This window comes from Epinephelus lanceolatus, chromosome 14 (genome assembly GCF_041903045.1).
Source record: "Epinephelus lanceolatus isolate andai-2023 chromosome 14, ASM4190304v1, whole genome shotgun sequence".
NCBI classification, from domain to species: domain Eukaryota; kingdom Metazoa; phylum Chordata; class Actinopteri; order Perciformes; family Serranidae; genus Epinephelus; species Epinephelus lanceolatus.
In genome coordinates this window covers 44,813,691-44,838,935 of record NC_135747.1, presented here as the reverse complement: position 1 = coordinate 44,838,935, position 25,245 = coordinate 44,813,691, and the positions used below count along the sequence as shown (strand labels likewise).

The window sequence follows — 25,245 nt, the reverse complement described above, 5'->3', positions numbered from 1 at the left end:
ACTGTGATTCCATGACAACTGACTCCAGCTCCCACCTCCCACCTCCTCCTCGGCCTCCTTTATTGTTTGCCCTGTGGATCCAGTGGTAACTGATAATCAATCAGCAGCTTTTATGTTTCATCTCTGGGATTTTAACTTTAGGAGGAATCAGAGTCTGCAACATCTGTCAGCTTGGACGATAACGGCTGCATTAACATGTCAGTTATTTCACCTAAATCAGCTGTGATAATCTTTGTGTTGAGATTTCTCTATAAAACTTCACTTCTTGCACAGTCGTGCAAAAAATGGCCTCTATGTGATTTATGTACGTGCACTGCCTAAAATAACAGTTGGCTAATGACAGCATGACACCAAACGACTTCTCAAAACATTTCACTGTCACCAACAAATTTCCAGTGTTGGAACAAAATCATGAGTTTTAGCTCAGTTGGTGCTCTGTGAGATCCATCGTTTGTTTGTTGTGTTTGTTTTTAATTTTGACGTGAACATCAACAACCAATAGCTGCACTCTTTCCAGCACCAAACAGGAAGTGGCAAATTGTGTACGCAGTAAACATGGAGGAGAATCTGGGGAGGCGCAAGAATGTGAACAAGTCTAGTTCTGTGGAAAAGGAGGAGAAACCAACCCGGTCTCACTTCAAAGTTGTCAGCGCTTGGTCAGTGACTTCCTGCGTCAGACACCAAGAAAAAAAGCCATCCTTTCATGTTGGCATGATATGCTGCCGGTCCGGCGACATCAGGGGGAAATACGGTGTTACAACAACATAAGTTAACAACAACCACCGACTTTCACCCAGGAGGGTGTTCACGTCCTGTTTGATTGTAAAGCCAAACCCTGTTCTTTTTTCCTAAACCCAACCACGTGTGTGTGTTGGCTAAACGTAACCACGTGTGTGTGTCGGCTAAACGTAACCACGTGTGCGTGTCGGCTAAACGTAACCACGTGTGTGTGTCAACTAAACGTAACCACGTGTGTGTGTCAACTAAACGTAACCACTAAACGTAACCACGTGTGTGTGTCAACTAAACGTAACCACGTGTGTGTGTTGGCTAAACGTAACCACGTGTGTGTGTCAACTAAACGTAACCACGTGTGTGTGTTGGCTAAACGTAACCACGTGTGTGTGTTGGCTAAACGTAACCACGTAGGGTGACCATATTTTGATTTCCAAAAAAGAGGACACTTGGCCGGCCACGACATAGCCTACCTAAATGATACTCACAGTTTACTCAAAGATGCCTTATAATTTTAATGTATTTAAAATTTATATGTATGGATAGAAAATTCAGTTATATTACAAAATATCTCTCAAAGACAGAAATTCAGATAGGCCCCAACAGGGGACACATACACACACTAGAGTGTGGCGATCCGAGCCCGATGGTACCCGATGGGTCGGGTTGGGTTTGGTCAAAAATGTAACTATAAATTGTATTCGGGCTCGGGTTGGATTCGGTCAGCTTTCAGTGAAAATGTAGTGTAAAAATAAATAAAATCCGCCTCCGCCTTGATTAAACGCTGAAAATAAAATAAAAGAGGAAGACAGGTTTTTCCTATTTTATCTTATTTTGTTTTATTTCTCCCTCTCCTCTCGCTGGAAGCGTCGGACCTCCTGCCTCCCGCTCCCGTCTCCAACATGGAGGTCTCCCTCTCCGCAGCTGAGCACCCACGGCGCACGCCCAGCCTGTTAAATAGCCTGTAACCACTGTGTGACACAAACTCAGTGCTTTGGTCATTAAATAATGTCGGGCTCGGTTCGGGTTCGGACAGAAATATGCAGCCCGTGCCGCAATCTAACACACACACACACAAACACACGGAAAACCGGACATTATCATCAGTTTATAAAAGACCCCCGGACGCCCCGGACGCCCCGGACGGGACGTGAAAAGTGGACATGTCCGGGCAAAAGAGGACGTTTGGTCAGCCTATAACCACGTGTGTGTGTTGGCTAAATGTAACCACGTGTGTGTGTTGGCTAAATGTAACCACGTGTGTGTGTTGGCTAAATGTAACCACGTGTGTGTGTGTTGGCTAAACGTAACCACGTGTGTGTGTTGGCTAAATGTAACCACGTGTGTGTGTGTTGGCTAAACGTAACCACGTGTGTGTGTTGAAGGATAAAAACATCTCATTCTCAGACTTGTCCCACTAAAATAAAGCAGCTAACCAACAACAGGCGCTGGTGGAGACTTACATACACAAACACAGTTTATCTTTTTTTATGGATCATATTGATGCTGAATTGACAAGAATACTGTCGACACATGACGCCTTTTATCTTGTGTGTGTAGAGTGATGTGTTTCTGCAGACATGTTGGGATTGTTAAAATGTGATATTTCTCAAAGAGTGTTTGGTGTAATGTTTTGCAGCAGGAGCAGGATGGGAAATAATCTCAGAAGGAATCTAGCTGTAGTCTGTAAACAGTGACCCTGCAGGATCTGCAGTCTTTGACACACGTCATGATGTGTGACTGAAACCTCACGTTGTCTGTAGATGTGTGACAGTGTCAGACTTGAGTCAAAGTCTTTGAGTGCACGGTGGGAATAAGTCAAGTGAGGATGAAGAGACTTCATGTGTGGCTGTGAGACAGAGGCTGAGTCAGACGGCTCGAGGAGCAGCAGCGTGTCCTACCTCGTAACCTTTCAGGGACGGTCCCACCAGGACAACCGGCCTCATGGAGGGAACCACGTCATACGGAGGGATGTGCTCAGCCTGGAGGGCAGGACACACACACACACACACACACACACACAGATTTAATATGAGCAAGTGTCTCTCTGAAGAAACCAAACACCAAACAGAGTGATGCTTTAAAGAGACGTTCTGTTTTCATCTGAATAAAATGTTTTACTGATTCTGAATGAACTTAAAACGATAATGATTTGAGATGTACGCACATGTCATCACGGCACATGATGCTGTTGTTCAAGTGTCTCATTACTTTTCAGGAAAGATTCATCTGCAGAGGACTAGTTAAAGCTGGGGAGGGCAGTTTGATTTTAGGATCACTGGACAAATATCCCATAATAACCTGTAAGCATATTGTATTGTATTGTATTGTATTGGAGGGGCTTCGGACAGAGAGGGAGGAGCTGCAGGAGGAGGAGGAGGAGGGTGGACTTTCAATAAAATTTCCTGATCTGTGCCTCCTCCAGCTATATTGACTTTCAGTAGGAATCCAATTTAATGTTCCTGATTTCTGTGCGAGCTGAGATTCACAGTTAATATTTAAGTTAAAACAAATGTTACTGCAGCTTTTTAAATTTAATAAAATGTGCTCTTTCATGAACAGACAGTGTTGCAGGATAAAACAGGTGGTTTCAAACAATACTAACATTCATTCTGATGCAGATGGTTGTTAAAATGAGTTTCCTAAAGAGTAATCTGTTTGTAGTGAACTAAGGTTTGATAAAGTATAATGACGAGGTGATTAAAGGCACGATCAATGATCTAAATGTTAAGAAAGGACCCTCCAACTTAAAAATCATCATTAAGAGACCCTAACAGACCTCTAAAGAGTTTACTGTCAACAATGTGAGTAATTATTTCAGGAAATAAAGTTGAAGACAGTTCTGTACTTATTTCATTTATACCTCTTTACTTTACTTTTATTTTCCCCTATAAAACCATCCAGTAAATCAGTGAATGTGTAAATGTCCATACTCACCACTTTCTGTTTCTGCTTCCCTGAAAAAGAAAAGACAGTTTATCAGACGTTATAATTCATCACATCATCACATGTCTGAATAAATCCTGTCACAAACACGGAGCAGATAACGGAGACAAACAGTGAGGACAGTTTGTCCTCTCAGGCTCATCTGTGGCACCAACCTGCAGAGTTTGGGTTTGGCTTGAATGTTCCTGACACCATTTCTCCCAGACTGGACGAGGAGTTCCCGCTGGACTTACTGCTGCAGTGACGACAGCAAACAGACAGACCAGTCTTAATTCATCAATAATAATTCATCCCCCCCCCCCCCCCCCCCCCACAGGAAACAGGTGACCACTGTCCTCAGTCACACCACCTTGTACGCTCAGCGTCTCTAATCGCCTCCTCGGTGGCTGAAACACTTTCCCTCCATCTGATGGAAAAATCTGTGGTGGCCTGGATCCAGACACACCTCTGAGAGGGAGGAGCCAACAGCTTGGATCTCCTCCACCTCACCTCCTCCCTATCTGTCAGCTCAGCTGCCAGGCTTTTACTCATCCTGCAGCTCCTCCATCACCTCCCCCAACCCTCCACCTCTCTTTATTCACTACAGTCTCTGCAGCTGACTCCTCCACCTCCTGACTCCTGCACCTCCTGACTCCTGCACCTCCTGACCCCTCCACCTCTCTTTATTCACTACAGTCTCTGCAGCTGACTCCTCCACCTCCTGACTCCTGCACCACCTGACTCCTCCACCTCCTGACTCCTGCACCTCCTGACCCCTCCACCTCTCTTTATTCACTACAGTCTCTGCAGCTGACTCCTCCACCTCCTGACTCCTGCACCTCCTGACCCCTCCACCTCTCTTTATTCACTACAGTCTCTGCAGCTGACTCCTGCACCTCCTGACTCCTACAGCTCCTGACTCCTCCACCTCCTGACTCCTGCACCTCCTGACCCCTCCACCTCTCTTTATTCACTACAGTCTCTGCAGCTGACTCCTGCACCTCCTGACTCCTCCACCTCCTGACTCCTCCACCTCCTGCACTCACCCATGGAAGCGTCCTCTCTTCTGCTCCTGCTGCAGGCGGATGTTCTCCAGTTTCAGAGGGCTGGGGATGAAGCCGATGTCACAGCCTTCTTTCACCAGGCGGCCGATCCACCAGTCGTTGTTGTACTTCTGCAGGTGAGACAGAGGGTGTCATGTTACTGAGTGGGAGACTGGCAGGTGTGTATCAGTGAAGAAGCCTGTGATTACTTTTTATTTCGTACAGTAAATGTGTTATATCTAAAACCCAACATAGAAATGACTTATGAATCATTCACAGTGTGAGAGAAGTTCCCACTGTGTCATGTTGAGAATCCACCACATCTAGATATATCAGTTCATATCTGTCCTCTGCAGGGTCACGAGACTGAGGCCTTTATCTTAAGCAACATGCATGCGGTCTATCTGACTGCTGACATACTGTGAAAGGGATGTCCTGAGACGTCACACAGGTAACACAGGTAACACAGGTAACACAGGTGGCGTGTGACCAACACAACATATCATGTGTCTTTTCTAAAGGAGGGAGCTGCAGCATGTTTTATGGCAGAAAGAGATCAAATCTGTAAATATATTGTTTCTGTTCTTCACATGGAGTTTATTGTATTACGATTCCAAGTGTTCATTTTAAGCCTTTCAGAATATACATGTTAAAGGGATAGTGCACCCAAACCCCCACACCCTCTCTGTGCACCGCACTCACATGTGTGTGCTTGCGCAAGACCAGCGAAAGCACGTGAACACACATGAAGGTGGTGCCCATGTCTCAAGGTCTCACGCAAGCTCACACACGTGAGCACGGTGCCCAGAGAGGCAGTCAGAGCTACAGGCTACAATGAGGCTAAAAACAGAGTTCAAATGAGGTTTTTCCAAACAACTTTTTATGTCGGGGCTTCAGGACACTTGGATCACTACGGACGAGCAGTATGGAGATATTTTGTGGTTTCAATTATGTGTTTTTGGACGTTTGAATCTGGGGCGCCGTCAGCCTCCATTAGGTGGAGTTGTGTTGCTACCTCCTCTCCCCTTGGATCTCTGCAAGTGATGTGAGGACTCTAAAACTTCACCTGAGCCTCCCTCGACATATGGGTGAGTAGATAATGGCTGAGTTTTCATTTTTGGGTGCACTATCCCTTGAACACATGTCCTTTGTGGGGGACAGCAGGACTGTAGTCATTTTGTTTTTAACCATACTTCAGGAAGTCTGAGCAGGAAACTGACACCCAGCAACAATCCTGAATTAGACGTGACACATAAACAAGGTTCTGACATTTTATCTATTTAACACAGATTCAAGGGAGGGTAAACAGTATTTTCTTGTGTCATAGCAGTGAACGGTTCAGCACAGGGTCATCACCACCTCCTCAGCGTACCTCTTTGATGTGGAGGAAGTCCTTGGCATCAAAGGAGACGGCGGTGCCGGCCACAGGAACGTCCTCATCCAGGGCGCCGCAGTAACTGACGTTGGTCCTCACAGCGAAGGCCACGGCTTTAGTCTGTCACACAGCAGAGAGGAAGGAGAGTCATCATCACAGTATCACACAGATATTTAAATGTTGCATCACAGAAGATAAAAATGCATCTCATGATGCTGATGAAGTGTTTGTGTGGAAACTGTTTCTAAGAGAGTTAGTTACAGTCAGTGACTACAGCGCCAATGTGCTCATCAGCCTCACCCTCAACAGTGTGTGTGTGTGTCTGGGGGGGGGGGGGGGGCGCTGATGATGAAGAGATGCTGTTTAACAGCTCCTGATGAAGGTGTCTCAGGTCTCACTCAGACAAACACCTCTGACACTTTTTGGACCACAGTGAACTGATGGAGTCTCACTTTGGAGGATTTAATATTCATAATTATCTTTAATCACCTGGAAAAAGGAGCTGTTGTATGTTCGTTACCTGTAACACGCTGTATTAAATAACCTAAAAGACAATTGATCGTTTCCCTCTTTGTTTGTTCACTTCTGCCTCCACACTTTGTTAAATAATAAAATATTTTCAGCACATCATATTGTTTATATGTTTGTTGGTGTGTTCCAGTTTCCCTCCATGTCAGTGATCGTACAGACTGACGTGTGAACTCCTGTCACTTTGTTAAACTCTGTTTTTGTTTATTTCCTGTTGTAAAAAAGGATAAATGTCATAAATAACACATGAAATAAAATCTGACCTTTGCCCTCTCGAGCTGGACAGTGGCCTGCTGCTCCCTCTCCTGCCGGCCGCCCTCCTTCTCCTCCTCCAGGGAAACATCCGAGTCAGACGGTCGGCTTGTGTAGGAATCAGCTGAGCCCTGCAGAGCACACACAAGACGTAAATAACATGTAACCAGGAGGGATGAAGAGGAGCAGGGCTGGAGAAACAACCACAGGGTGACAACTGCCTGTGTGTGACGCAGATTCAGTCTGACGTCTGAGGAGAAAACAACAACAACTCAACACTTCCTGTTCATAAACATCTGCATGTAAAACAGTGCAGATGAATTCAGGACAGAAGAAGAACCAACCAACGAGTGGGAGGTTACAGAGAGCCAGGTGTGTGTGTGTGTGTGTGTGTGTGTGTGTCCGTGCAGGATCAAAGGCTGACAGATTAAAGATGATGAAGCGGCTGATGATGATGATGATGAAGACACAGGAACACAAAGATGGTGTGTGTATTTGTGCAGATAAAATTAGCGTCACACCACTCAGGAGACCCCGCCTCCTTTGTTTTGTCTCCATGGTGATTTGACTGGATATGAATGTGAATGAGCTTTATACTGTTTCAGTTTACGCTCTGATGTACAGTCAGTGATGATGTCATCATCCTCCTCCTGTCTGGTCACCTCCTCCTCCTCTGTTTGACTTGTTTTGTCTTGTTTTAAGGAGCAGTTTGACATTTTGTGGAAACTCTTCTTCTCTGTCTCTCCATGAGTTGATGAGAGGACCGTTACGACTCTCACGTCTGTACGTTAAAGGTACGCTACGCAGGTGTCACATAGCTGCACACATTTCTTATGTTTACTTTATTCTATAGATGTTTATATTGTAGATACATTTCACACTCGCAGCCTCAGCACAGTGACGATTTTTTTTTCATTTCTAATATTAAGTACTAGTGTTAAACACTGAAGCATAATGCACATTGTTTCTATTTTATTGCTTCATATTTACTTGTATTTTATACTCTTATTCTTTCTTCTTATAATTCTCTGTTCTTTACATCAGAGCGGCTGTAACCAATCACAGTGTACTCTCAAGTATTTCTGACTCTGAGTTCTGTCATGCGGATGTTATCCCTCCCACTCATCACCTGTGACTCTCTACAGGTGTGTGGTGATGTATTCTTCTTTTTTTATTGGGCTTTTCAAAGTTAAACACACTCTGACAACAGTGTAAAGGTGAAAACAGAATTTCAGATACAAATATAAAGGAAACAACAAATCAAAAACCATCTTATCATATATGTATAGAAAAGACAAAAGTACAGCATGTACTGTTGACTGTACATGCAAAATATAGTTTGCAAAATATAGTTTTTACAGATAAAATGTATAATTTTATTTCAAAAAGACTGAGGAAAGAAAAGCATAATTAAAACGAGAGAAATGATGTTTCTTGTCATTTAAGCTGGACAGGTCAGGAGGAGGAGTCAGTGCATGTTTCTTACAGTGGTCAATGACGGATCAGATCAGCTAAAAATTTGTTTTCACGTCCTCTCAGTGAGAATCTAATCTTTTCCACATGCAGGTGGTTCATCACATCCTTCAGGGCAGAGTGAGCAGGAACAATATCAGTCTACGTGTTAGTAGGGTTACAGGTGATGTCATGTGATGTTGGGAGCTGGTTAACTCAACATCACATCCTTTAGACCAAAGAGCTCAGTCAGTGGATCAGGATCCACAGGTCGACCCAGGACGTCTGATAATGACTGCAGAATATTTCACCAATACGTGGTGCCAGAACATCTGGGCTGGTGAGGCCTGTGACTCCCCACATCTATCACACACTGGACTGATATTTGGAGGACATATAGTACACAAACTGTCCAATCAGATTTCAACCCAGCTGAGCACCTGTGGCACATTTTGAAATGACTCTACAGTCTGTGGGACTGTACTGGAGGGATCAACACCGCTCCACCACCTGCTGATTTAGTGGTGAAGGCAGAGCGTGCCATTTAACCAGTCACTTCATAATGTGCTGCGGACATTCAGCTGAGATCTGGTTGGACAGTTTGTGTGCTGTTTGTTTTCTGTGGGACCCCCCCCCCCCTTCATTCTGCCTCAGGCTGGAAATGAGTCTCATACCATCACTATCAGAGGAGTCATCTCCGTCCTCACCCACTGCCTCACCCCTCGGCCCTATTAGCTCCGAGTCAGTGGCTGCTGCATTAGAGGAGCAGTTAAACGCCCACCCACTTATCCAGGGCAGAGACAGAGAGCTACACAGACGACTGGCTGAGGAAAATGTGCCAACATCAACAGGAGCTGCAGAGGGAGTTACACCTCAGTACACACACTTATTACAGCACCAACATGTTCGTCAAGCTCCAGCATCACATGCAGCCAGCCTGCAGCGAGGGGCGGAGACAGCAGCAGTGATGATGACATCACAGCCTCAGCACGCAGCAGGTGCACGTCTCAATCTGAGGACACTGTACGTAAAATGATCCTTGTATTCTACCATCTGTCTTTACCTTTCTATTGATCTCCACCAGGTGAGACCCTGGAGACCGTCATGTGTTTGGTTATGTGTGTCTCTGTCTGTCTACAGCTAATGTCACAAACTACTGGACCAGTCAGCCTCATATTCTGTGTGCACATTTATGATTGTAAACTCAAGGACCTCTCATGGTGGCAGTGATTCACAGTTATTTATATAAACTGTTTTAAACTGTCACTGACCACGTGTACCTGCACAAAACACAATGGACCTCATTCACTAGTGAAGCTGTCGAGAAAGTTCAGTAAGTTTTCTTTCTCACCCTGCTGTTCACTCCTCGCACATGTTCACTCACTGTCTCTAGGTGTTATCTCCATTTTTCCTGTGGTATCCAACATGGTGTTGAATATCATAATCTTTTCAAAGTATCATCATTTAAAATTTCAGCAGCATTAAACGACTGTAGAGACTGAATTAAATCCGAAGGATCACTGATGAAAACATGACCATGTCTGTGAGCTCAGAGGAAACAGAGCTGCGCCAACATTTCTCTGACTCTACATTATTCTGATGAATAACAGAAAATACACGTGTCACAAATATGTGCAGCCGTTTCACTGTATATACAGAAGTACACACAGAGCAGCTGTAACGATCTGGACCTGCAGCCGATCTCCCACAGGAGAGCACAAACAGCAGCAGTCAGCCAAAGGTGAACTCCTCAGAGCCAACATGGCCTGGTGTGCACATGCATCACCGCTGCGTGGAGACAACAGGAGCAAACTAAAGTCAGCACTGTTTACAAAAGGCAGTAAGTGTGTAAGTGTGGGTTTAACCATCAGCTCTGTGATTGATGGGTTTATAACACAGGTCCATTAGTCAGGGATCCACTCACAGAGCTCAGCTCAGGTGTGTAAAGCTTCTCATTTCACGCTCAGGAGCCGGAGCAGGTAACATCAGGCCGACACATTCACCTCAGCTGCTGCTGCTGGGTCTGCAGGACGGTGCCAAAGTATGATTCAACAAATATCCCAAATCGATATGTGTCAGGGTATAATGGTAGAATATGTTGTCAGAAGAAATGTATTCATCTTAATGTGAGGCTGAAGTCTGTGGAGAGTTTAATACACAGAGCCCATCGAGTTCTGCTAACAGACACTGTGTGTGGGCTAGAGACAATATCATTATTAGGATCAATGTATTTCTATAACTAAAACACAGACACAGATCTTTGATCCATGATGGTAATAACTGGACTATTGTAAGCTGATCTATAGCATCAATAAACACAATCAAATCTGTGGTTGTCAGGATCAACACATCCACATAGTTGTACATGAGGCATTTCATTTGTAAAAAGTAAAATAAAATCATGTTCCTTCTCCTCCTGGTGCCTCTGAAGTCATGTGCTGGAATCCACTGCTGAATAAATACAAGGCTTTAACACAGCTGCCAGTCATCGTCAATCACCGCTCGTGAAGTGCAAACAAACCACTCTGCAGAACTCTGCAGAACTCATCCAGGATCACTGCTGCAGCAGTTTCTGTTTGGGTCTGATGAAAAGATATGAGGATGACATTAATCTGTAGCTGCTCTGGCTCACACTGAGACCAAACGTCTCTGTGGAGTTCTGAGCCATGATGAAGGCCAACATGTGAATTAACAGGGACTAAAAACATCATCAGCCTCATCATCCCTGCTGTGCTCTTATATAATTCTCTTTCAGCCTCTTGTTCTGGTCCAGTTAGCTGTTGTTCTGTGTCTGTGTGATGGAGAGAGATGTTGCAGCCATGTAACACCAGATCTGTGCTCCATGCTTCACTCCAGCTGAGTAATCAGCTCATTAGCATAAACACTGGACGGCTGCCCTGCAGGCACCAACAACAAGTTCAGAGGGGTCCACCAGCTAATTACTGCTCATCACTGCTCTCTGCTACAGGTACAGGAGGCGCTGTGTGTACAGGAGGCGCTGTGTGTACAGGAGACGCTGTGTGTACAGGAGACGCTGTGTGTACAGGAGACGCTGTGTGTACAGGAGGCGCTGTGTGTACAGGAGGCGCTGTGTGTACAGGAGACGCTGTGTGTACGGGCGCCTGCAGCAGCCTGATCTTCCTCCTGTCAGTGGCGTTAAAGGAGAGGAGAAGCTGAAAGATGAGAGTGACGATGGCTGCTGCTGCTACAGTTACAACCACTGACATCAATATCTCTGGTGTGTGTGTGTGCGTGTGTGTGTGTCACCTGTCCACACTCATCTGTAAGTGTCTTTGTTTTTATGTCATTCAGTCCAAACATGTCTCTGTGTCTTGTACAGAGAGAGGAGGACGGTGGCTGATGGGCGAACATGCTACATCAACCGAAATGTTTCCATGAGGAGAAGCGTGCTGCAGCTTCACATTATCTGACTCATCATTATCACTATCTGTCCTTAAAAACACAATTAAGGGACTTAAAAAAAGAAATTATGCCAATTCAAAAATGCAAAGTAAAATCCAAAACCAACACAAATGCAGAAACCTGCTGCACATACAAACAAAACAAAAATCATGCTGCTGTGACTCAATCAACTGGAGGCCTGGAGGACTGCTGCTGTGCTGTCTGGATATGTTGCATTTGTTTTTGAGTGTTTTTGACTTCCTATTGTTTCTGTATTTGCAGCGTGTCTGTGGTTAATGGATCTGTTTTTACTTTCTACAGCAGGTTTTTTTTTATCTGCAGCATTTCTATTTGAACTGGCCTCATTTCTGAAGCTGAGACGTGTTTTCCTGAATGGAAATGTTCTGAGTCACTAAAGCATGTTTGTCCTTGTCAGCCACCGTAGAAAACAGTGCTGCAGTGACACATGAGTGAAGGCCGGCACGTGACTGTCACCTGCAGAGGAAATGTTTATGCTGAATGTGGACCTGGCTGGTTGTGACACACGCGAGAAGCTAGCTCGCTAATAAATACAACAAAATTGGTACATTTTCCATTTTCTGAAGCTCCATGTGGACTCACTGCGAGCCAGGCAGCATCTGTCATGTGAAGCAGTTTGTATTTCTATATCGTGTCATATCAAAACATTGGCTGGTTTGACACGACAACGATCCACAGATGTCTTTGCTATTGGTCAAAGTTCACCACAGCTGATGTAAACACAGTGTGAAGATGTCACAGAGGTGACTGTTCTTTAATGCACTGTATGGAGCTGAGCTGAAGGTAAATATTCACCAGTGTTATTTTCACACACGTGTGATCGTTCCCTAAAAGCAGCTCAGTTCCACCTTTTTGTTCTCGTCCACATCAAAGCTTCCTTCATTGGCCTGAACAGCAGCGACTGCATGAAACAATCTGTGTCCCTGTGTTACGTAGCCTGCTGTGATATGGAAACATGTTTCATGATGTAATGCTGCACACAGTCAAGTGCAACAGCCATGACACGCACCATGACATCACGCATAAATGAGTTCATGAATTTTAATGACTGATTCACTTTCATGTGCTACAATCAAAGAGACTCAGCCCTCACTGGGTGACACACACACACACACACACACTGAGGACAGACTTCCTGCACTCAGTAAATCACTGCATCACACAAAGGCTTCAACATGAAAACATCATTTTTCTGTTCGACAGCACAGAACACACAAACTGTTTAATCACACAACTGCACACAAGTTTGTCTTTCAGTAAAAAATGAATAATTTACGTGCTCACATTAACAGTATTAAACAACGTACATGCATGTATGTTTCTTTCTTTTAAGTCACATCACAAAAATGTGAAAAAGTCTGACCAGTAACTCAAAACAAATTTTCAATTTTAATTAATTATTTTTGATGACTTGTTTGACCACACTCGTCACCACACAGCCGATCTGCTCACTGGAAAGAATGCTGACGCAGATGACTGGGGTCAATATGTTTTTATTTCTTAATGAATCAGTGATAAAACAAACTTCTGCTGATAAAACATTTTGTCACTTTGAGTCAAACTGTTCTGTGACCCGTCTCCTTCATTTCTCTGTAATCTTTTCTCCAGTCACGATGCACTGATGACATGAACTCCTCTCGCTGATCTGTTCATACAAGCAGTTTGACAAAGTCTCACCTGACGCATCATGACAATGACATGTTAACAGTGCAGCAGGTGATGCAGCAGCTCGTCTGTGTCTGACCTCCTGAACACTGGAGCTCATGTAACTGTGTGCTCCACAGACACACTGCTGTGTACACACTCTCACACAACCAGCTGATAATCTCCTTATAACGATGTTTTAACACCACTCTTCTCTGTCAGACTTTGTCTCCATATATACACTGAACAAAAATATAAACGCAACACTTTTGTTTTTGCTCCCATTTTTCATGACCTAAACTCAAAGATCTAAAACATTTTCTATACACACAAAAGACCATTTCCCTCAATATTGTTCACAAATCTGTCTAAATCTGTGTTAGTGAGCACTTCTCCTTTGCCGAGATAATCCATCCCACCTCACAGGTGTGGCATATCAAGATGCTGATTAGACAGCATGATTATTGCACAGGTGTGCCTTAGGCTGCCACAATAAAAGGCCACTCTGAAATGTGCAGTTTTATCACACAGCACAATGCCACAGATGTCGCAAGTTGTGAGGGAGCGTGCAATGGCATGCTGACTGCAGGAATGTCCCACCAGAGCTGTTACCCGTGAATTGAATGTTCATTTCTCTACCATAAGCCGTCTCCAAAGGTGTTTCAGACAGTTTGGCAGTACATCCAACGGCCTCACAACCGTAGACCATGTGTAACCACACCAGCCCAGGACTCCACATCCAGCATGTCACCTCCAAGATCGTCTGAGACCAGCCACCCGGACAGCTGCTGCAACAATCGGTTTGCATAACCAAAGAATTTCTGCACAAACTGTCAGAAACTGTCCTCAGGGAAGCTCATCTGCATGCTCGTCATCCTCATCGGGGTCTCGACCTGACTGCAGTTCGTCATCGTAACCGACTTGAGTGGGCAAATGCTCACATCGATGGCGTCTGGCACGTTGGAGAGGTGTTCTCTTCACGGATGAATCCCGGTTTCACTGTTCAGGGCAGATGGCAGACAGCGTGTGTGGCGTCATGTGGTGAGAGCGGTTTGCTGATGTCAACGTTGTGGATCAAATGGCCGATGGTGGCGGTGGGGTTATGGTATGGGCAGGTGTATGTTATGGACAACGAACACAGGTGCATTTTATTGATGGCATTTTGAATGCACAGAGATACCGTGACGAGATCCTGAGGCCATTGTTGTGCATTCATCCACGACCATCACCTCATGTTGCAGGATGATAATGCACGGCCCCATGTTGCAAGGATCTGTACACAATCCTGGAAGCTGAAAACATCCCAGTTCTTGCATGGCCAGCATACTCGCCGGACATGTCACCCATTGAGCATGTTTGGGATGCTCTGGATCGGCGTATACGACAGCGTGTTCCAGTTCCTGCCAATATCCAGCAACTTCGCACAGCCATTGAAGAGGAGTGGAACAACATTCCACAGGCCACAATCAACAACCTGATCAACTCTATGCGAAGGAGACGTGTTGCACTGCGTGAGGCAAATGGTGTCACACCAGATACTGACTGGTTTCTGACCCCCCCAGAAAGCAAAACTGCACATTTCAGAGTGGCCTTTTATTGTGGCCAGCCTAAGGCACACCTGTGCAATATTCATGCTGTCTAATCAGCATCTTGATATGCCACACCTGTGAGGTGGGATGGATTATCTCTGCAAAGGAGAAGTGCTCACTAACACAGATTTAGGACAGATTTGTGAACAATATTTGAGGGAAATGGTCTTTTGTGTGTATAGAAAATGTTTTAGATCTTTGAGTTCAGCTCATGAAAAATGGAGCAAAAACAAAAGTGTTGCGTTTATATTTGTGTTCAGTGTATCTCCCTTAATTGTTTTGAGCAGCGTAGTTTACAGAGTGATGCTGCTGGTCCTGGTCCTCATCCACAGCAACACAAAGACACAAGCAGGCGTTCAAAGACCAGATTACACACTGATATAAAATAACAACCAGGTGAAATATTTCAACCTGAATTGACTTTGTTAGTCAAATTCAGCACTCTACAGAATCCTGATCTCGACTGAGGAGAGTCCGCCTCCATCTCTGTCTCCATCTCTGTCTCCATCTCTGTCTCTGTCTCATCTCTGTGTCTCTCTCTGTCTCTGTCTCTGTGTCTCTCTCTGTCTCTGTCGCCATCTCTGTGTTTGTCTCTGTCTGTGTCCAAGTGGCCACTGTGGACGCATCATGTCACAACTCTGCTGTTGAAGCGTGAAGATCGTGGAGACGTTCCATCTCTGATCACACTCCTGTTTGAATCTGGACCGTCAACTCACATTCACGTAGCCCCTAGCTTCAGACAGACACACACAGACAGACAGACACACACACAGACACACAGACAGGCAGAAAGTGTGGAGTTTAACGCTGCTTTTTTTGTCAGCCTTTACAACAACAGGTCGTGTAGAGAGCCCTTATTTCAGAAAATCAGCCTCATCTTCAGCCCAGAGTCTATTTTGTATTAAAACGTTTCCATCTGACAAAGAGTCCAGAAATCTCTTCTGGTCTTTAACAAGAGGGCTTTGTGTTGTTACACCTGAACGTCTCCAGCTCTTCAGCTCAATCTGATTTCCTTTTTGCCTGACGGCAGCTGGTGGCCGTTTGGAGTGGTGCAGCGGGGGCCCGACAGGGTGAAAAACTTGGCCTCAGCACAAATGTTTACCAAACAGATGACGGCACAGTCTGTCGTCCTCATGTACGCTGCCACACACTCTGTTCAACACGAGCCATTAACAGCATCCATGCACAGAGCTCGGGGGGGGGGTTAGACATGCCGTGGTACGACACACAGAGCCTCGTTCAGTCTCAACATTTCATTCATTCAGACTAAAAGCTGACATCACATTGTAAACATACAATAATAGATATATATTTAAAAACTGATCTTGGATGATGAAGATGGTGATGATGACAGGAATTAAAAGAATATATGAAGGGACGGGGATTCATCTTGTATGTTGGGAGGAATCATAATCACAACCTCTGCAATAAAACTCTTCTAAACCTGATGTGAACAAAGTCAATGTAATAAACAGAACACAATGAAGGTGTCTGTCACAGTATCTATTGTTTCTGTTTGTGTTCCTATTTATTTATTTTTGTTTACGTGTGTGTGTGTGTGTGCTCTCATTTTTCAGTAACATTAACACAACCTGTCACTGTGTGTGTAGATGTTTTAAATAAACTCCAGGACTTTTGTGAACATTCACACATATTGTTTTCTATATGATGTTTTTTTCTGTGAAATGTCAATAAACTGATCGTTGAAAAAATAATGAATACAGCAAATAATGAAGATGTGACTTTGTGCTTGTGGAAAATGATGATTTACATTTTATAAAAATGAATGAAGACATGAAGTAAACACATTATTTGTTCACCTGATTTGAGCTTATGATTTATTATCTTGCAGTAACTTCTTCAATCAATGTTTGATTTGACTTTTCTCTGATCATTTTCAGCCCAGGACACATGAGACTACTTCTGCCTTTAAAAATAAAATAATAAGGTCTTAGTAACAGAAGACACACACAGGTACAACTAACTAAACATACACAGAAATATGATTAATCTGATTATAATTGCAGGAAGTATTAAAAATGTACCACAGCAGAGCTCTATGTCATCAGCTCAAGTAAAAAAGAGGATCATTTAAAAACATGTTGAAGCAGCTGTACACACACACACACACACACACACACACACACACACACACACACACACACATGCTGTGGTAAAGCTCATGGGAGCAGGAAACATGCTTACAAAGGTTTGGCTGACATCAGGACTAAGACATGATGTATGAGTCTCAGTTCTGCTCTATTCATCATTTTTTCTCCTGCAATAGCGCCTTCTTCCTCCTCTTCCTCCTCCTCTTCCTCCTCCTCTTCCTCCTCCTTCTCGTCCAATTACCATCCTCCGTACCTCTTTCACAGCACAACACATGCTCTGCATGACTGCATCCTCTGTAACCATCAGCGTGCCACAGTGACGGAGACACAGGATGTTCATGTCTCAGTTTACACTCGTGTCCCGTCCCGTCGACTGGTCACAGTAACGAGTCAGTGACACGTTTACATACAGTCAGTTTGTGAAAAATAAAGTCTGTCGTCTCTTTAAAGGCCTGAATGTGAAGGCACTGTTAAAAACACACGACAGTTACATATCAATAATTGAGTGAGAATAAATGACACAAGGTGCGACGAAGGATTTGTCCCTCAGTACGTCAGTAAATCAAAGCGCCACGCTGGACAGACACGATTAATGTCCTCGTCCAGAGTTTCCAGGCGCCTCTGCTAATGAGCCATTCAGAGCCATGGGACTCTTTCCTTGATACAAATAACTGTTATTTACTGCCTCATTACAAATGAAATCTATAACTGCAGGACCTGGGACAAACACCGCCGCTCGCCACAGATCAACACCTGCTGCAACTGTTCAACACAATCAATCAGCTCTCTGGAGACAGACGATCAAATGTCCATCACTGGTGTCCAGAGGAGACGTCTTCACTCTCATCTGACCAACAACCAAAACACAAAGACATTTAATTCATGATAAAGAGAAGCAGCAGAAGCTCAGATTTCAGAGGCAGACACTGTTTCAACTGTTCACATTTTAACTTTTAGCAATAATTAATTCACTGATCTCAAAAACTAGCTCAGAGATCTGAGGGACATTTGGTGGTTAACACTACTGTGTGTGTGTGTGTGTGTGTGTGTGTGTGTGTGTGTGTGTGGACACTCACACTGCAAATTATGCTTTTGCCTCCAGACTTTGTGCAGGGGACGTAAATACAGACAGAGCAGGCAGTACAGTGCACTGGGGCCCATGGGACAGGAGGGGCCCGCGGGACAGGAGGGGCCCGTGGGACAGGAGGGGCCCGCGGGACAGGAGGGGCCCGCGGGACAGGAGGGGCCCGCGGGACAGGAGGGGCCTGCGGGACAGGAGGGGCCCGTGGGACAGGAGGGGCCCGCGGGACAGGAGGGGCCCGTGGGACAGGAGGGGCCTGCGGGACAGGAGGGGCCCGCGGGACAGGAGGGGGCCCGCGGGACAGGAGGGGCCTGCGGGACAGGAGGGGCCCGTGGGACAGGAGGGGCCCGCGGGACAGGAGGGGCCCGTGGGACAGGAGGGGCCCATGGGACAGGAGGGGCCCGTGGGACAGGAGGGGCCCACGGGACGGGAGGGGCCCGCGGGACAGGAGGGGCCCGTGGGACAGGAGGGGCCCAGGGGACAGGATGGGCCCACGGGACGGGGGGTCCCACGGGACAGGAGGGGCCTACGGGACAGGAGGGGCCTACGGGACGGGGGGGGGCCCGCGGGACAGGAGGGGCCCGCGGGACAGGAGGGGCCCGCGGGACAGGAGGGGCCCACGGGACAGGAGGGGCCCGTGGAGAGAGCAGACCCTGCAGCAGCATGTTGGCCTGAGAACAAGCTCTTGTAAGTCATTCAGTTTCTCACCTCAGAGTCATGTTAAATTTAAAAAGTGGGGTCGTAAATGCAAACTCATCTCCATCATGGTTTCTTTTTGAGTGACAGAGTCAGTGTCGATCTATTCTACAATAACATTATGTTTACTTTACATAAACTATAAAAATATTTAATTGAATGAAAACGTTCTTATTTTATTTGGCGGTTTTGTCAGATACAGATTTGTGCTGATGATCGCTGGTAACGTGTGTTGATGTCGTCCAACGCCAAGTTTAGACGCAAAATCTTATTGTGCGGACACACCAAACCGACATCAAAGGACTGGCATTATTCAGACAGTAAGATGGGCCTATACAGGAGGGCTCACAACACGTGCACACTCTGCTTGTTACACACACAGGACATGTGGAGAGGCTGCAGGTGGCAGTGTCGCCCTGTGGCAGAGGTGTTGTCACCCATAGGGGGCGCCACAAATGAAGAAAGGACAAAAAAATTAAATTGATTATTTTTTACTATTTTTATTAAAAATATTACCACCTGTCAGAGGCATTTCTAGCAAGTTAAATTTTCCTATTATCTTTTGAGACACTTTAATGCACCACCTGACCTGGCCTCTCAGGAACCTTTTTTTTTAAAGATTATTTTTGGGGGCGTTTTGCCTTTAATGGACAGGATAGTGTGTTAAATGGGGGAGAGAAAGTTGGGGGGGGGGACGACACGCAGCAAAGGGTTGCAAGCCGGAGTTGAACTTGTGATCACCTCTATACATGGGGCGCCAGCACTATCCACTATGCTACCGACGCCCCATCTCAGGAACCTTTAACTAAAGGCAGGTGTGCTGAGGCGAGTGTGAGGCGTTAAGACGCCACAGAGTTACAGTCTTTAACCTCCGTGTGTTTGGTTCATCTCAGTTTATTGTCTGATGAAGTCGTTTAATATCCCACTGATTTGACTTTTGTTTGTGTGAAGGCTCGTTTATTTGTCCAGGGATTTTTGATTGCACTTTTTTGAATGCAGCCGTCAAGACAGTCAGTTCATAGCGTCATCCTGCAGCTCTCCACACGTCCTGCAAATCAGTCGACTCTAAAACTAACTGAAGCTCCTGGATCATCAAACTGTGAGGCTGACTGAACTTATCTGGAAGCCTCATTACTACTATCAATTAGAGATATGACATAGGGCCACAACAACATATCGAGGCCCCCCTCCACAGCTCCTTACACTGTACCTGCTCTCTGGGGGAGATGGGCGGAGTTATCTGATGTCATGTGAACCCTCAAACACGCTGTATTAACACGCTGACATCGACAGGAAACCACTCAGTTCTCCTGTTTGTTTTATCTGTAATGTAAATATGAGGTCACCTGCTGCAGGCACACATTCATGTTACACCCAAACACACCTGTGATTAATTAAGAGAGTCAATACGACCTCTTTTTACCTCGTACCTGACATGACACCCAGAATATGAGCTGGTTAACTGGTTAAAGTGGAGCTGGAGAAGGATGAACCTTAGACTGTGCTCATTCCTTCAATCATTTAAATTGACATTAACTGCCATAAATCTTAAACAGATGGTGCTCGACATAACTCTGATGACAGCTGCTGCAGGTGCGCACGTTCACTAAGAATGTCAGTGCATTTTAATTTCTGTATAAACTCTGCTTCCTGCAACATACAGACTGAATCTGATCATGTCGACGTCTTTAACACCATGAAGACGAAAGGTGAACTTGTGTGTATGTAACTGAATATCTGAATTATAAATCTGCCACTTTACATTCTTCAAACTGTGAAAGCTCGACCGACACAGACGACATCACTCCGCTCGTTTCACTGGAGAGGACAGAAAGTATTCAGAGCACGAGGAGCTTTGAAACATTCCCAAAATTACTATCATGCACAGACTCTGCCAACAAACAACCCCCCCCCCCCCCTTCTGTGTCTGTCTCTGCCCACACACACACACACACACACACACACACACACTCTCTCACACACACACACTCTCTCACACAGAGACAATGGGTTGTTTGTGAGGTTATTATCTGAGAGTGTCAAGTGGCCAGTCTCGAGTCGATCGTGCCACACTCAAGCTTTATCTGAGCAGACGCCACAGCTCGCTCTCTTCTATCATCTCCATCCTTCCTCCGTCCCTCTGACCTCCGCCCCTCTCAGCCCCAGGCCAAAAGGCTAAAAGCATTCTTCATCATATCCTCCATCATCGAGGGTGGAGAAGTGGAAACACACCTTAAAACCATCTGAGCCCAAACACAGCTCATCATTGAGTCCCGTTGGTTCTGCTGTACAGCAATGACTCACACACGTCTCCTCCCAGCATCCTTCAGTAGTACAATCAGAGTGCAGCAGGTTTACGAGGCGTCGTGTTTTACATAATAGCTTTCATAAAGGTGAGTCACACGTTAGACAACACTATATGTGAGCAGGACTGTAGTAACTGGGTCACACCGTCCTGTACTCTGTACAGAGGGGACACACTAACATCTCAGTTTAACTTTCACCTCCACATCAACACTGAGGGGAGAAGGGAGCGTGAGATGCATCGGTGGTTTGGTGCGGCGTCTGCAGTGATGCGGGCGCTGCGTCGGACCATCGTGGTGAAGAGGGAGCTGAAGCTTTCAATCTACTGATCCATCTCCGTCCCAACCCTCACCTGTGGTCATGAGCTCTGGATAGAGACTGAAAGAACGCGTTGTCCATCTTTATACACAGTCCATGCATCAGACAAGGCCACGCCCCCTTTTGGAGGACAGAGAGCCAAAGATCTCACTGATGTCAACAATCTGACGTGTGTTTCTGGTTTTGATGTGTCTGTACACATTCAACTCTTAGTTACACAAACATTTTATGAACATGTCAAATGACTGTTTTGTGACCTCACCTCAATCTGAGCGTTCACGACACCTTAACAAATAAAGGTTGATGAACATCATGTCCCGTCAGTCTGCCTCCTGCCAAGTGAATAACCCGACACAGAGGATGGACACTGATTATGTCCAATATACTCAGGTATCGTTGGGCTGCGTGTTGTTGTACCCTCATAGAACAGTTCATATGATATCCTTTGCACCCCATGAATGACGTTACATCCTTAACATACAGTTAATGTATGTTAACGTTAACGTCATGGAGGTTAGGTTTAGGAAAAGAAACATGGTTGGGTGTCTTTAGGTACGTGATCACAGTCTTTCAAAAGACATGAGATATGTATGAATTTCTGTCGCTTTTCGTAGAAAAACATACAAAAAATTTAGGACAGCCTGAAATAATCAACCTGTTAATAACCAGCTGTTTGATCTACAGGCTGAGATTAACTTAGAGACGACAGTCTGATGCAGCCGTACCGTCTGACCGTAACGTTACTGCAGCAGCCTCCGAACTGAAGCTAACGTTAGCGACCCATCAGCACCAACTGTTACCAGCATCATTTAGTGATGAACCACACTGATGGTGAATATCCAGGTGTACTGGTGGCTCAGAGCTCAGTGTGATAGCACGTTTCTTTCCACCAGACGGAGACAAGGAGTTGGAGTTGATACACTTCCAGTTGGAAACAAATCAAGGAGCAGAGCTTTTGGATTTACTGTCGGTGCAACCAGCCACACACCAACTGTGTCACAGAGAGACAACATACTCTGCAAAAAGTATCTTCAAAGGTTTAAATGGTTGGATATATTTACACATCCAAACTCGAAGGAACGGACACTGTGAAACGACTCGGTCCACCCGTCTCTACTCTGAACAAAGCTTCACTTCAGACAACATGCAGACGCCCAGGAGATAATGACAAGAGCTGATAGTGGACCACAAGGACAGTGAGAGCCCCAAAGATGTCGTCTGTAGTGCTGCCAGGCCGACTATATATGGGACAGAGAGAGGACACACACACACACACACACACACACACACACACTCACACCACCATCATCCAGTTATACACACGGTGTGTTAATATGGAGGGTTAATATGAGACCGTCTCTCTTTGAGATATTTTACAGAGAATCTACTTCCTGTAACGTCGTGCGGTTAAATAAATAACCTCATCAGTTATTCAGAGCCACAACAGAAGCACACATGATAACAACAGCTGAAACAACAGGAAACAGACTGTATTTCTGGATTCTGCTGAACGATCAGGGACAGAGAGCAGCGAATGTTGAGAGGAGTTATTTTGGGCGTCCAGGGTTCAGTCAGTAAAAGTCTCATTCATTCAGACGATGTGAGGCGACTGATGGAGCGCCACAGAGGCCCCGACAGGAAGTCTGACTCTCCTGGTTTAATCAGCAGTTAGAAAGATGAACAGTGCTATTAGAAAATATCTGGATCTTTGATTATAAATAAACTCAGCTAACCAGTGACTCCTCCCACAACACATGTTGTTTCTACAGTAGCCCAGAGCAGACAAATCAAACACTGACTCGAGATCAGGACATCTGTTTTCACATCAGCCACTGTTTTACAAGTTCAGCACATGAAAGACATTTCAGTTCAGTCTGCAACTCTCATCACTAGATGTCACTCAGTATGTCCAGGGGCCACATGTGCAACATGCCAGGAGGCCAGGGGCCACATGTACAACATGCCAGGAGGCCAGGGGCCACATGTGCAACATGTCAGGAGGCCAGGGGCCACATGTACAACATGCCAGGAGGCCAGGGGCCACATGTGCAACATGCCAGGAGGCCAGGGGCCACATGTGCAACATGTCAGGAGGCCAGGGGCCACATGTGCAACATGCCAGGAGGCCAGGGGCCACATTTGCAACATGTCAGGAGGCCAGGGGCCACATGTGCAACATGCCAGGAGGCCAGGGGCCACATGTACAACATGCCAGGAGGCCAGGGGCCACATGTGCAACATGTCAGGAGGCCAGGGGCCACATGTGCAACATGTGCAACATGCCAGGAGGCCAGGGGCCACATGTGCAACATGTGCAACATGTCAGGAGGCCAGGGGCCAAATGTGCAACATGTGCAACATGTCAGGAGGCCTGGGGCCACATGTGCAACATGCCAGGAGGCCTGGGGCCACATGTGCAACATGTACAACATGCCAGGAGGCCAGGGGCCACATGTGCAACATGTGCAACACATCAAGAGGCCAGGGGCCACATGTGCAACATGCCAGGAGGCCAGGGGCCACATGTGCAACATGCCAGGAGGCCAAGGGCCACATGTGCAACATGTATAACATGCCAGGAGGCCAGGGGCCACATGTGCAACATGTGCAACATGTCAGGAGGCCAAGGGCCACATGTGCAACATGCCAGGAGGCCAAGGGCCACATGTGCAACATGTGCAACATGTCAGGAGGCCAGGGGCCACATGTACAACATGCCAGGAGGCCAAGGGCCACATGTGCAACATGTATAACATGCCAGGAGGCCTGGGGCCACATGTGCAACATGTGCAACATGCCAGGAGGCCAAGGGCCACATGTGCAACATGTACAACATGCCAGGAGGCCAGGGGCCACATGTGCAACATGTGCAACATGCCAGGAGGCCAGGGGCCACATGTACAACATGCCAGGAGGCCAGGGGCCACATGTACAACATGCCAGGAGGCCAGGGGCCACATGTGCAACATGCCAGGAGGCCAGGGGCCACATGTGCAACATGTCAGGAGGCCAGGGGCCACATGTGCAACATGCCAGGAGGCCAGGGGCCACATGTACAACATGCCAGGAGGCCAGGGGCCACATGTGCAACATGCCAGGAGGCCAGGGGCCACATGTGCAACATGCCAGGAGGCCAGGGGCCACATGTACAACATGCCAGGAGGCCAGGGGCCACATGTGCAACATGTCAGGAGGCCAGGGGCCACATGTGCAACATGTCAGGAGGCCAGGGGCCACATGTGCAACATGTGCAACATGCCAGGAGGCCAGGGGCCACATGTGCAACATGTGCAACATGTCAGGAGGCCAGGGGCCAAATGTGCAACATGTGCAACATGTCAGGAGGCCTGGGGCCACATGTGCAACATGCCAGGAGGCCTGGGGCCACATGTGCAACATGTACAACATGCCAGGAGGCCTGGGGCCACATGTGCAACATGTGCAACACATCAAGAGGCCAGGGGCCACATGTGCAACATGCCAGGAGGCCAGGGGCCACATGTGCAACATGCCAGGAGGCCAAGGGCCACATGTGCAACATGTATAACATGCCAGGAGGCCAGGGGCCACATGTGCAACATGTGCAACATGTCAAGAGGCCAGGGGCCACATGTACAACATGCCAGGAGGCCTGGGGCCACATGTGCAACATGTACAACATGCCAGGAGGCCAAGGGCCACATGTGCAACATGTACAACATGCCAGGAGGCCAGGGGCCACATGTGCAACATGTACAACATGCCAGGAGGC

The 25,245-nt window shown here is 46.4% G+C and overlaps 1 protein-coding gene and 1 long non-coding RNA gene across 6 annotated transcripts in view; one reads left to right on the top strand and one right to left on the bottom strand.

Annotated features, from left to right (window-relative positions):
- cacnb4a (calcium channel, voltage-dependent, beta 4a subunit) overlaps positions 1-25,245 on the bottom strand; it is a 57,656-nt gene that overhangs the window by 9,679 nt on the left and 22,732 nt on the right. For 3 of the 5 annotated variants that reach the window (XM_033617926.2, XM_033617927.2, XM_033617928.2), the window contains 6 exons: positions 6,870-6,989; positions 6,076-6,198; positions 4,707-4,834; positions 3,837-3,916; positions 3,673-3,692; positions 2,637-2,717 (listed from right to left, as the gene is read on the bottom strand). In XM_033617926.2, the coding sequence (XP_033473817.1) occupies positions 2,637-2,717; positions 3,673-3,692; positions 3,837-3,916; positions 4,707-4,834; positions 6,076-6,198; positions 6,870-6,989 (552 nt within the window). The remainder of the gene's footprint in view (positions 1-2,636; positions 2,718-3,672; positions 3,693-3,836; positions 3,917-4,706; positions 4,835-6,075; positions 6,199-6,869; positions 6,990-25,245) is intronic. The other 2 variants (XM_078174766.1, XM_078174767.1) reach the window with 1 other exon arrangement.
- LOC144466888 (uncharacterized) lies at positions 4,704-6,142 on the top strand. Its single transcript, XR_013493305.1, has 3 exons — positions 4,704-4,840; positions 5,060-5,791; positions 6,031-6,142. It is a non-coding gene; the product is annotated as an uncharacterized LOC144466888 (long non-coding RNA).